The 10,827-nt window shown below is 45.1% G+C and overlaps 1 protein-coding gene across 1 annotated transcript in view; it reads left to right on the forward strand.

The window, feature by feature from the left end:
- PARD3B (par-3 family cell polarity regulator beta) overlaps positions 1 to 9,258 on the forward strand; it is a gene marked incomplete at both ends in the record, with an annotated part of 357,354 nt that extends 348,096 nt beyond the window's left edge. Inside the window, one exon of the mRNA XM_080346605.1 lies at positions 8,904 to 9,258. Coding sequence (XP_080202731.1) covers positions 8,904 to 9,258 — 355 coding nt within the window. The remainder of the gene's footprint in view (positions 1 to 8,903) is intronic.
- Between the last annotated feature and the right edge of the window lie 1,569 nt (positions 9,259 to 10,827).

The following is a 10,827-nucleotide window of genomic DNA, read 5'->3' on the forward strand; positions in this document are numbered from 1 at the left end:
TTTGTGACTTAATGCAGACCTAATTAACTGATTTGCCTATCCAAATCTGGAGATTTACACACTTCTGTAGAGGCAGCTGTAAAGTTATAACTTCAGCTGTTTATCATGCCCTGAGCCTTTAAATCTCAATTATTAAAGGTGGTGCTTAATGGCTGGCTGGAAAAGGGGTGGTTACCAGAGTGTTAATGGAGTGCGGCAAGCCAGGAAATCTATAATCTAATGCTGTATAGAAATGAATGGTTATAACAAAAGAAAATATAAGGGCGGAGGATATACTTACAGGCTGTTAGTGCTGTTTAGAAGCAAATTGGTACATGAGCGGTAGGGGAACAATGGTGACTGAAACACTGCCTGAAGAAAGAAATAAGAGCCACTTGTTTTTAAGGTCCCTCTTGCCGTTGTTCTCCTCAGGATCTTGAGCTTTGCCTTCGTTGCAAAGGGGGAAAAACACACGACAGTGAGTTTAACAGAATGTCTGGACCCAGAAAGAAATGAAATGGAGGGAAAAATAATCAGCTACAATCAGTTTCCAAAATCATTTTCCTTTTTTATTGAAGCATGGTTTTACTAGTGTGCCATCGGAGGCAGAGTTGACAGCCATGCTTCATCATGGCAATGGGAGAAAACACTGCAAAGAATGTTATAATTTAAATGAGAAATGCTTAAAAAACAGAAAAAAAAAAGCCTAAAAGGTTGGTAATAACATTAATAACCACTTCTTGGAGGTTTTTACTAGCCCACTAAAGATCAAGCAGCGTGTTGAGATCCCAGCAGCTGAACAGTAAAGACCTGGGCCCAGGTTGTTATTACTTAGGAAGATTCTTTTAATGACTTCTGTTATTTGTTGAAAATCGTTTGTACAGCACAGCTGAATAACCACCGTGCTTGAAATTCATTCCACGTGAAAAATGAGAACAGAATTTGGGTTTGTGTGTCTTTGAAAACGCTTTCCAGCAGCGGCATGGAGAGCAGGACTGCTGTGCATGGGGAGTGGGCTCCTCCTTGCACCGGAGCCCTATGCTTGTTTCCTTCTGAAGACGAATTCTGACTTTGGTAACAGAATTTCTTCTAAATCAAATGTAAATCTCCTGAACCACCACAGGACCTTTAGTTTCTACCCGGATAGCCTCCAAAAAGCAGAGACCTGCAGCAGAGGTTAGGGCAAGGCAAAGAGATCTGGATATTATTTCGGGCTTTCGTGCTGCTGCTGTGCTGGGGCCGGCATTGGTCTCACCTCTCTGCATCTCTCTCCTTCTCATTGCTTGCCTGCTCTTGAGTGAAGGAGCTCTTGCTGGCTTAAGATGCATACGCCCTTTAAAAAGCAGTTTTCTCCCCTCCAATGTAACTTGGCTGGCGTAATCTCAGAAATGTGACGCAAGAGACCAAAGGTCAGGAACTCTTTTAGTGTATAGGAAGAGCTTTCGGCCCCTGCTGATGTGCAAAACAAAAGACCAAGGGGACCTTAAAATCTGCTCCAGTTCTCTCCCCGACAGAGCATGGGGGTTCCTGAGCAACAAGCATGACTGCTTAGCATTGAGAGTGGGTTACCAATGCCAAGAGGTTAATGACTCACACGGTATTATGTTGTGTTGAATAATGAGTAACATATGAAATGACACATGTTGTAATGACTCGCTACTTAAAGTACCAATCTCCTTAAGATCCCTTTAAGCTTGAAGAGATCACAGAATAGCGATGTCTTGTTCAATAGGTGCTACTTTATTTTATGCCTCCTGGTAGAAGAGATGTACCATGCCTGAGAGCATATGAACAAAACCAGTGGGGAATTGAGTAGGAAGGATTATTGGGCTAGTTGTTTTGAATCCTTGTTGGGCATTTATAGAGTCGCCAGCTAGCATATTCAGGGTTTTGTTGCTGTCGGTTCGAGGGGTTTAATCCTGATTATTGCAGTTCCTAGATGTGTAGGTTGGATTAAGGGAAGGAAAGAAAGGGGAGCCTTGCCTGCAGGATGGGATTATCAGAAGCTGGTCTGAGATCTGCTGTGGAAAATAAACTAATGCTGGAGCAAAGGAGCAGAACAATGTTTTATGGCTTTGTTACTGATGGGAGGGGGCTTAATTAAATGGCACTCTAAGTTCTGGTGTTATCCAAACTGTGACATAGTTTGCTCCATTGGGGATTGAGAACAATCAGTTTGTTTGCATGCAAAATAGACCGCTCATGCTGTCATAAGAAATCTTCTATAATCTTGTAGTAAAGTTTTAAACCTGTCAGACTACTGTTTTCTATCTTACTGTTGTTTCTGCATACCACTTCTCTGCATGGAAGGCCAGGCTCTGACTAAACTTTATGCTTGTCTTAGAGGTGGGAAGCCTAAATGTCTTGAGTTGCTGAGAACTGTCCACTAGAGTAATATAAAAATGTCTATGCACTTACCTTCTGGGACTGTGGTACTTTTGCTGTTTGTTTCTAAATATTCCAAGCCCTAGTACTGTGGAGAGAGAAAAACTATGCATATCAGCTCTTACATTCAGGCTAGTCAAGGCCACTATTAAACCTTGCAAAACTGCATGCAAGGCAAGAGAACCAGGCCTGCCTGCGTTGCAGCTGAAATGTCCTCTTGCTTGAATTTCAAACAAACGTGTATGGCTCCCTCCTGCTCCCAATCCAAAACAAACATGAATTCTTTAAAAAGAGGAGAGAGATTTTTGTGCTCTTTCCCCCTGCTCCCAGTAACGCAGGTCATGAAATGATCATTATTTTTATGGGTCTGCAAAGCCTATAGAAGTCAAAGCTATGTAATATACATTGCAGAGTGTTCTGCTAATCCAGTCCAACCGCAGTCGTGCCTGGCCCGGGGATGAGGGTCTGGTAACTGGAAACCTGACACTGAAGGAATTCCAAACACAGACCCCAAACTAAAAACAGCTCTCTCCGCCTGGCATGTGCTACATGAGAGCCAGGGGTTGTATTCATTTACGTTATCTGATTTTTTAGCCCTGCATTGTTGATAAAAGAAGAGAAGAAAGCACCTCCACCAGCTCAGCCCATAAATAATCTGTGTGTGGTGTGTTTGAGGTTAGTATGACATTGCTAGACATCTGCCTTCTTCCGAGAGCTACAAACCCCTCTTGCAGACAGCAGCCACCGAGCGCTTCTTGTGCTACAGATTCTTCCAGCACTAAGATACCAAATTTGATTTCCTGTGGCTTTTTAAATGCAAACCCCATCATTGGGTATAGGAAGTATTGGTCTGAAACAGCAAAGTATTTGTTATAGGAGTATCTCACCTATTAAGATACAGAGACAGACTTTAATGAAGTTCAGAGTCATGCAGTGATTTTTTGAAACCTGCAGTGATTTTTAAAATATCTATATATTTTTTTTAAAGTTATGTGCACATTGAATATTAAGCAACAGAAGTTCTTAGTGCCACTGACTAGAAACAGCACTGCAGTATCTTTAATGCTGTGTTTGGAGAGACAGGGACTACCTGGTCTTTTCAGCCAGTTGTTTTTAGTGGATGTTGAGAAGAGCTTTCTAGAGACACAGTGTAATGTACTTGATACTGTAAGATTGTTTGTTTGCATAATTTAATTCTTACATCTGCTTCTCCTTTCTTCTTTAAAAGTAGATGCTCCTGGCTGGGAACAAACAGCCTGCTATCATGATGCATACAATAGAGCTCTTCAGTGAGAATTTGGACACAGATAGGACCTTGTTGCTTTCTCCTGTTCTTTAATCACAGCCTGAGCTGCGTGATGCCATCACCCAGAGTCTCTGTATGTCTTGCTTAGACATGAAAGAGACTGCAGCCAAATGTGGGCTTTCCATTTGCCACTTAGTCTGTGACTGTCTTTGAAGTTTATTTCAAGAAGTACTCCCTGACAAAGTAAGAAGGCAGTTTTTCATGTGAGATTATATCCCTTGCAAAATATTCCCTCAGCAGCGAGGAGACAGTGATGTAAGAAGAGAGCATTCCCTTCCTTGCTTTTTACCAGGTACTAGGAGGGTGACCTCTGTGATTCTCCCCATAGAACAGAGGCAAGAAAAACTCTTTGTCGTGATGAAATACAAACCCCCAACATGATGTGGCACAGCGTGAACGGCCAGACTGTCATTTTGCTTTCCTTTCCTTTTAGATAACCCAAGCATGTGTCTCATGGCTGATGTTAAAGGTGACCTGCAAATGGGGGTTAACAGTGAAACACAGTAAACCTGAAATGAAATGCGTTTTTTCTGGTTGTTTTTTGAAGCATCAGATATTTAGGCCAGTCTACACTGTGAGATTCTCCAAAACTGAAGAATTACTGAAATGGGGGCTTAAAAAAAACGGGAGCTGCAGAAAGCAAAAAAAAACGTTTTAGTTAGATATTTGAGACTGACAGATACCCATTTGACTTCAATGACCGAATTATACTTAGGTTAAAAGAAGCCTTTTTTAAGTATTCTGAATCCTTTGGTTCAGCTTTAAATAAACCCAGAAGCTCTTAAAAATTCTGCAGCAAAGCCAGAATATATTAGATTTTATATCCTTTGTGCTTGGAAGGTAAATAAAGCAAGGATAGAAAAACAAACTACTTCAAGCTTTACTTGTTATAGAAAAAATAACAACATATCTACTGTTAATTGAGCATCAGTCACAAGTTACCTGCTTTATTTGGACAAGGCTACTTTGTGCTCTTGAAGCTCAAAATGGATCACAGTTCTTACCAGGTTAATCGTTTAGAAGAAAAACCAGTAGAGCTGCTAACCAGCATATGAAGGATGTTTGCAGCTACCTCTGCATGTGATCTATAATTTTGCTGCAGGGCAAGGTCAGATTTCACTTATTTCACTTCCTTACAATAAAATGAACATTTTAAGGGGCACCTTACCCATGACATTTTTGGAGAGTGCGTTTTCACACAGTCCCACCAGTTTCATTGCTTTCTTGAACCTGGTGCTGCTGCTTCCACTGCTTCCTTCAGCAGCAGCTTCTGCTTTTAGACCCACACCAGTGATGCATCTTCCAGTGGGAGCCAGCAGAGCCGAACTATCAGCAAAAAACACTTTTGAGCTCTGAGATCAGTTCCATCCAGGGATGTTGTGTCAGCTTCCCTACCTTCTGCCTGCCATTAATTTCTCTGGACCACCAGGTCAAACAAGTGGCCAGAAATCTGGAAAACAGCTGACGGTCCGAGCAGCTCCTGCTCAGCATGTCCTCTCAGAGGGCACGCTCCTAGCCCACTCCTTTGGAGTGGCTGGACCTGCTTGACCCAATTTGTGAATTTTTGATCACTCCCCTGGGTCATTGATTTTCCACTTGAGGTTATTGTTTTGACCCCCAAACCGTGGGTCACTTGGGAGGTGTGATTTGGCCCTGTGAACTCTGAACTCGTCGGGAGCCAACAAAAACAGTGACAGAGGGGAGAATTTCATTAGAGCCTCCTCAGAGGTGGCAACGTCTGCCGAGTGAAAAGGCAGCGGTTGTTTTGCTTCTTGCAGAAATAAGCGGAGCATCTGCAAGGGGCTGCCAAGGAAAACATTTTTGGTTTGAGATGTCGTGGCAATTTCTTTAAGGATAGACAACGGCACATGCTTTTACACGAGGAGCTATCTAGTGAAAATGGTTTTGCTTTGGAGGAGCCCTGCTCTTCCTGCTGGGAACCACCCCCAGTGTCCCAGACTTACTCCTGATGTGACAACATCTCTACAGCCAGAGCCTGGTATCTGCATATGTTTCTTCTACCTTAAAAAATTGACTTTCTGGTGGTTAATTTGACACACTTGAGGAGGGAAGGGCTGGTTTTTTCCTGTATTTTAAGAGTTACTAGGTGGAGGTTCATGCCAGAGGCTCACGGAGACTCCCCAGGCTGGTTGGTTGCCCTGTGAGCAGCTCTCCAAGAACAGACTTCACCGGGCATGGCTGGTAGGTGGGGAAGAATGAATCCTCAGGATGGTAACTTGGCTTCAACATGCAGCGCTGGTCATAAAAGGGAAGAAAAATGCCATTGTAGCATGTGTATGTGCACACATAATGCCCATTGAGATGACCAGGGGAGGTGAGCTGAGGAGCGCGGTGCAGCCACGAGGATGTTTTTCACTAAATTTCCCCCTGGTTATGCTGCCCCAGGGGCAGCCTTTGGGGCAGTTACCAGATTTTCACAAGGTTTTACTCATGCGAGAGTTCTGGTAATTATTGGTTAGATCATTGCTTGTGTTATTGCCAAGGCTGCTAAAAAAACCCTCACATACCTTCTGTCTTGCTGGGGCTTTCCTAAAGGATCCACGTGAAGTGAATTCAAGCCTTGTCTGCGTGTACAACCTCTCCTCCCAGCTGCTAAGCCCTGACTCAGGGAGATGCTCCAGAATGATACCACCTATGGGTGCTTCACCCTCAGAGAAGGGAAGAGAGCGAACAGCTTACATATTTCTTTGTTTTTTGATTTTTTTTTTAAAGAAAGTTTTTGTCCTTCCTGCATGTTCCTTTCCGCAGTTTGCCTACACAACTGGAGATGGTATGAGCTGTAAGGTGGATTTTGCTCTGTGGCGCAGGTGGCAGCATTGAAGGCTCGATGGCACAAGCTCAAGCAGCTTGGGTGCACGCCCCAGCTCTGGCACGCTCGTGCTTTGATTGCCCAGGCTCATCTCCACTGTGCAGTTTTAGGTGAAAACTACCTGAATGCACAACGCTCTGCACAGTCACAGCAGAGGCAGCGGTGTCACACTGTCTCCTACAACGGGATCGGCTGAGCTTTCCTGGAAACAGCTCTTTTGGCTGTTTCCCCTTCTTTTCCTGCAGCAGCCAGACCTCTGATGTGAGTTGAGGGATGAGCTGTGTGCTGAAGGCTCGCTAAATGATGCTGCTGGCTCAGTCCCATTCTCAAGAGTCATTTTGGTATCAATTAATCCTGAATTTGTTATTTTAGAGTAATTCGATTTTGCAGTTAGAGCTCTGTCCAAAAGCTACCTGGCTCTTCAGTGAATTCTGGATTAGGTTCCAAGCTCAGTTGCTTTTTAATGTGATCCACAAGAAGATTGTTGATTATAGCTGCTGATGAGGATGTCTTATAAAAATATAATATACAGGATTTTGAGCATTATCCTTACATTAAAAGGCGGTGGGTGTAGGTTTGACATTTGTTCCTGTTGGTTTGCTGCTTGACACAAAGCAGTTCCTACCATCGCAGAAGCGTTTTGTGATGGGGAGCGCGTTTTTGCACACAGAGGAATTAAAAGCTGAGTGTGATGGGGCTGACTAGCGAACAGGTCTTCAAACAGAAATACACGGAGCAGCTCTTTGAGCTGCTGTGGAAATGAGGCTTTGTCGCAAGGTGTAGGTGTGTGAGCAGAGACAGCAGTTGTCTCGGTACATGCGGTTAAGAGTCCTTTTAGTGGCTCAGAGGGTGGCTTCAGGCCCTTCAGCACTTTGTCTGGACTGTCTCACCAGGTGGGGAAGGCCGTGAGTGCCTGTCTTTTATAATGTTCTGTTTTTAAAGCAAAAAGTCTCTGGGGAGCATAGGGTCCTAAAAGTCCAAGGCCTGGAATTCTTCCTTTTGCTCTTTCCATTTTAAACAGGAAACATTTGCACTAAGTTATTCCAGGGGGAGAATTGTAGGTTCATTTCAAGGCAGATAATGTTTGTTCATTGCCTATGTCCATGATTTACCCCATGGGCTTAAGCGAGTGCAGCAGAAAACCACATGTTTTGTTTTACTTCGTGCAAAACAAGTTCCAGTGGAGTGTGGGAGCCCAGATTAAGAAAGGGGGAGCACGCTTGTGAAACCTCTGCGTGAACAAAAGAGAGGTATTGACGGATTGCGAACACCTGATCTGCTGTACCAAAATGATGACTTTTTTAATAAATCTATGCAAAGAATATTTAAACAGTTGATGAGTTCAGTCCCAAAGCCACAGAGCAAGTGTAATTGATTTATACTTTCAGCCCCTGTTCTGGGTCAAAACCCTGCTGTCGTCCTTCAGCTCTGGCTCACGGAGAAGCTTGCTCTGCAGTCAATGGGAGCTTTTGCCCAAAGTGCAAAGACATTTGCAATCAGACTGGCAAAGACTCCTAATTGAGTTGAACTTTTGGGGATGCTCTGGTGACATGTCTGTAAGAACAATTATTTTTGCCATTTCAAAAGTATTCCTAGTTAACCTGTACTAGGGAAAAATATCAATGCTTCATTAGTGCAAATCATGGAATTAAGATGCAGAAAGCTACAGAGAGGGCTCCATGGCACATCCTCAGGGATGACTTGTTCACCTGTTGCGTTTCACGTGAACTAGAGCTTATCAAATCCATACTGATGCAGACAAGTTACAGGGCCGTTGTAATATCAGGCCTTCTAGATCACAGGAGTTGTTGGGTTTTTTTAATCCCATTGGCAGCTTGCCCGTAAACACAGGTATTGTAGCCTGACATCCCTGGTGTTTCTTCCAGGAGCTCCGGTTTCTGCAGATATGGTGTTTGGAAAGTTTTACAGTCTGACATGTTAGGAGGAAAAAAAATAGTAGTAAATGGCTTGGAAAGCACGAATATTTGTGCATGTAAAGCTTATGGGATTTGCAGACTTGCAGACCCAACTCATCTGTTTATCCTCAGGCTAGATAAGACTCAGTCAAACATGCATTGTTTAAAGGACCTTTGTTTCCATTATGGCAAATGGATCACAGGAGGCTGGCTGACTTTGGGAACCGAAGGGCTCCAGTGCTCCCCCATTGTAAAAGGGCTGTGATGTGCGCTGGACCCTTCCTCCAGCCTCCTGGGTGTCACAGACTTTTGTAGCGTGCAGGTGGGAGGCTTGTTATCCTTCAGAAGCTCTTTTGATTCATCTGGACCTGTCATGCTTGAGGTGGCATTTCCTTTCCCAAAGTAAACATAGATTGTGAGTACAATAATGTGTCGCTGGGCTAGTAGACTGCCTTTTTATGTGCTTTATTATGTTTTTCCTCCTCAGGCGTGGACCTGCAGAGCCACTGGAATATTTAACAGGGCCACGAGTAATATACAAAGAGAGAGATCTTCCGTTCTACCAAGGAGGGCAGCCTGTTGTCCACCCATCAAAGGGGAACTACACCCGCGCACCAGACACCAGAGTGGCAGAACTGAGGTACCCCCAGTACTACCCAGCCCAGCCCATCACAAACCAGCATAAGGGACCTCTCCGACAGGACGTGCCGCCTTCCCCTCCTCCATCCCACCGAGCACCAGCTTATAGCGAAATTGTCCGGCACCGTGGAACCAGTCCAGACCAGTACCAGTACAGGCAACAGGATCCCAGGCAGAAGAACCCCATAACTGCAGCTGTATAGCCGCACACTGAACTTACCAGCACGGCCTGGGAAGAATCCCGTCGGACATCATCCTTGTAGAGTTGTTCCCAAGCGTAGCTGCCTGTAAGAATGGCACACGAGACCTGGAGTCGTTCTTACTGAGCTGGGCTCAGCGTAGGTGCTTTCTAACAGGCGGACTAAAGCCATGTGAGGTACGATGTGTTTTGAGTATGTGAGGTACCAGACAGTTGAGTATTTTTTAATCCCTTTTAAAAATAGAAAGTGGCTACTGGAAATGAAGCGCAACACTTAATACACCTCAGGGCTATTTACTGAATCCAGTTACACCTGTAGAGTACGTAGCTGTCTGTATAAGGGCAGTGGTGACACCAGAGTTTACTTCAGAGTGCTGCTGTCGAGCAATTACGTGAGAACACAGCATACAGTATGGACATCATGCAGAGCTGGGGATCTTGTGTAATCCAGTGCTGTGATCCCAAGTCGACAAGGGACTACCGCCGAGGCAGCGGCCACATTCCAGGCACGTTCAGACCAGCAACTCTGTGATTTAAGGATGCTGCAGTTCCAGATTTGTAATCTGGCCTCTGTCTTCCTCTTCCCGTTTGGTGGTGGCAGCATTTATCTCGTAGCCTTCATTTTTCACAGTTTATATAACGAGATTCTCCTCTCATTGCACCTGCTGCATTTGAAGTAAGGCAGAAAGCTTTGTCTGCCACGCTTGGGCAGCCAGCCACCTGAGAAGTGTGCGTCTGTAGATGTGCGTGTGTGTGCTTGTGTTTCTTAGTTATACAGTGTGCGCTCCTTAAACGTGAACCGTGGAGGCAGGATCCTCAGCTGCTGCCAATAAGTGTCGCTCTTGGGGTTTCAGTGGAGCTGGCCTCTGAGAAGTGGCTGAGGAGGTGACCGTGGGCACGGAGTCCATAATGCACATAACGCACCCGTCGGTGTGGTGACCACCCTCTGTCACCCAAGTGCCAAACTACTCGAGTTCCTGCAGCCAGAGGCCATTAGGCCTGTGGAGAAAGGGGATTTTCACAGCAAGGGGTGAGGGAAAGACAGGGAGAGCAACAAGAAGAGGTGCGGGATGGAGAGGGGACCAGCAGTGCAGCAGAGCCATGGGGGTGCCTGCCCGCTCCCTATATATTTTGTGAAGTGGCCTTAATTCCTCGACTTCTGCCTTTTGGGAACGTTACTAAGCTGCTTGGGCTCCTCTCATCAGGGAGAGACTACGACCTGGCCAAGGATTTCTTTGATATCTTTTTGACACCTTTGGTATGCGACAGATTGAAATCACATAGGTCACTTCCCAGGTATTAAATATCACTGGAAAGGTTTGTCCTGCTAGGAGTGTGTCTCTTTAGCAGATATCCCTGGGAAAAGGGCTCGTTAGAGATGCGTAAGGCTCAGGGCAGGGTGGTTCTGTGCACCGCTGCTTTCCTGAAGCAACATCGGTAGGGAACGGCCCTGATGAGAAGCAGCATTTAACCCCAGCCAACATTTCTGTACTGCTGTCGCTGGTGAGAGACTGGAACCCAGAGGCACTTGCAGCTGTATGGAACATCTGCATTCACACCCATCTCTCCCAGC

The sequence above is a fragment of the Nesoenas mayeri genome (genome assembly GCF_963082525.1).
Source record: "Nesoenas mayeri genome assembly, chromosome: 6".
NCBI lineage: Eukaryota > Metazoa > Chordata > Aves > Columbiformes > Columbidae > Nesoenas > Nesoenas mayeri.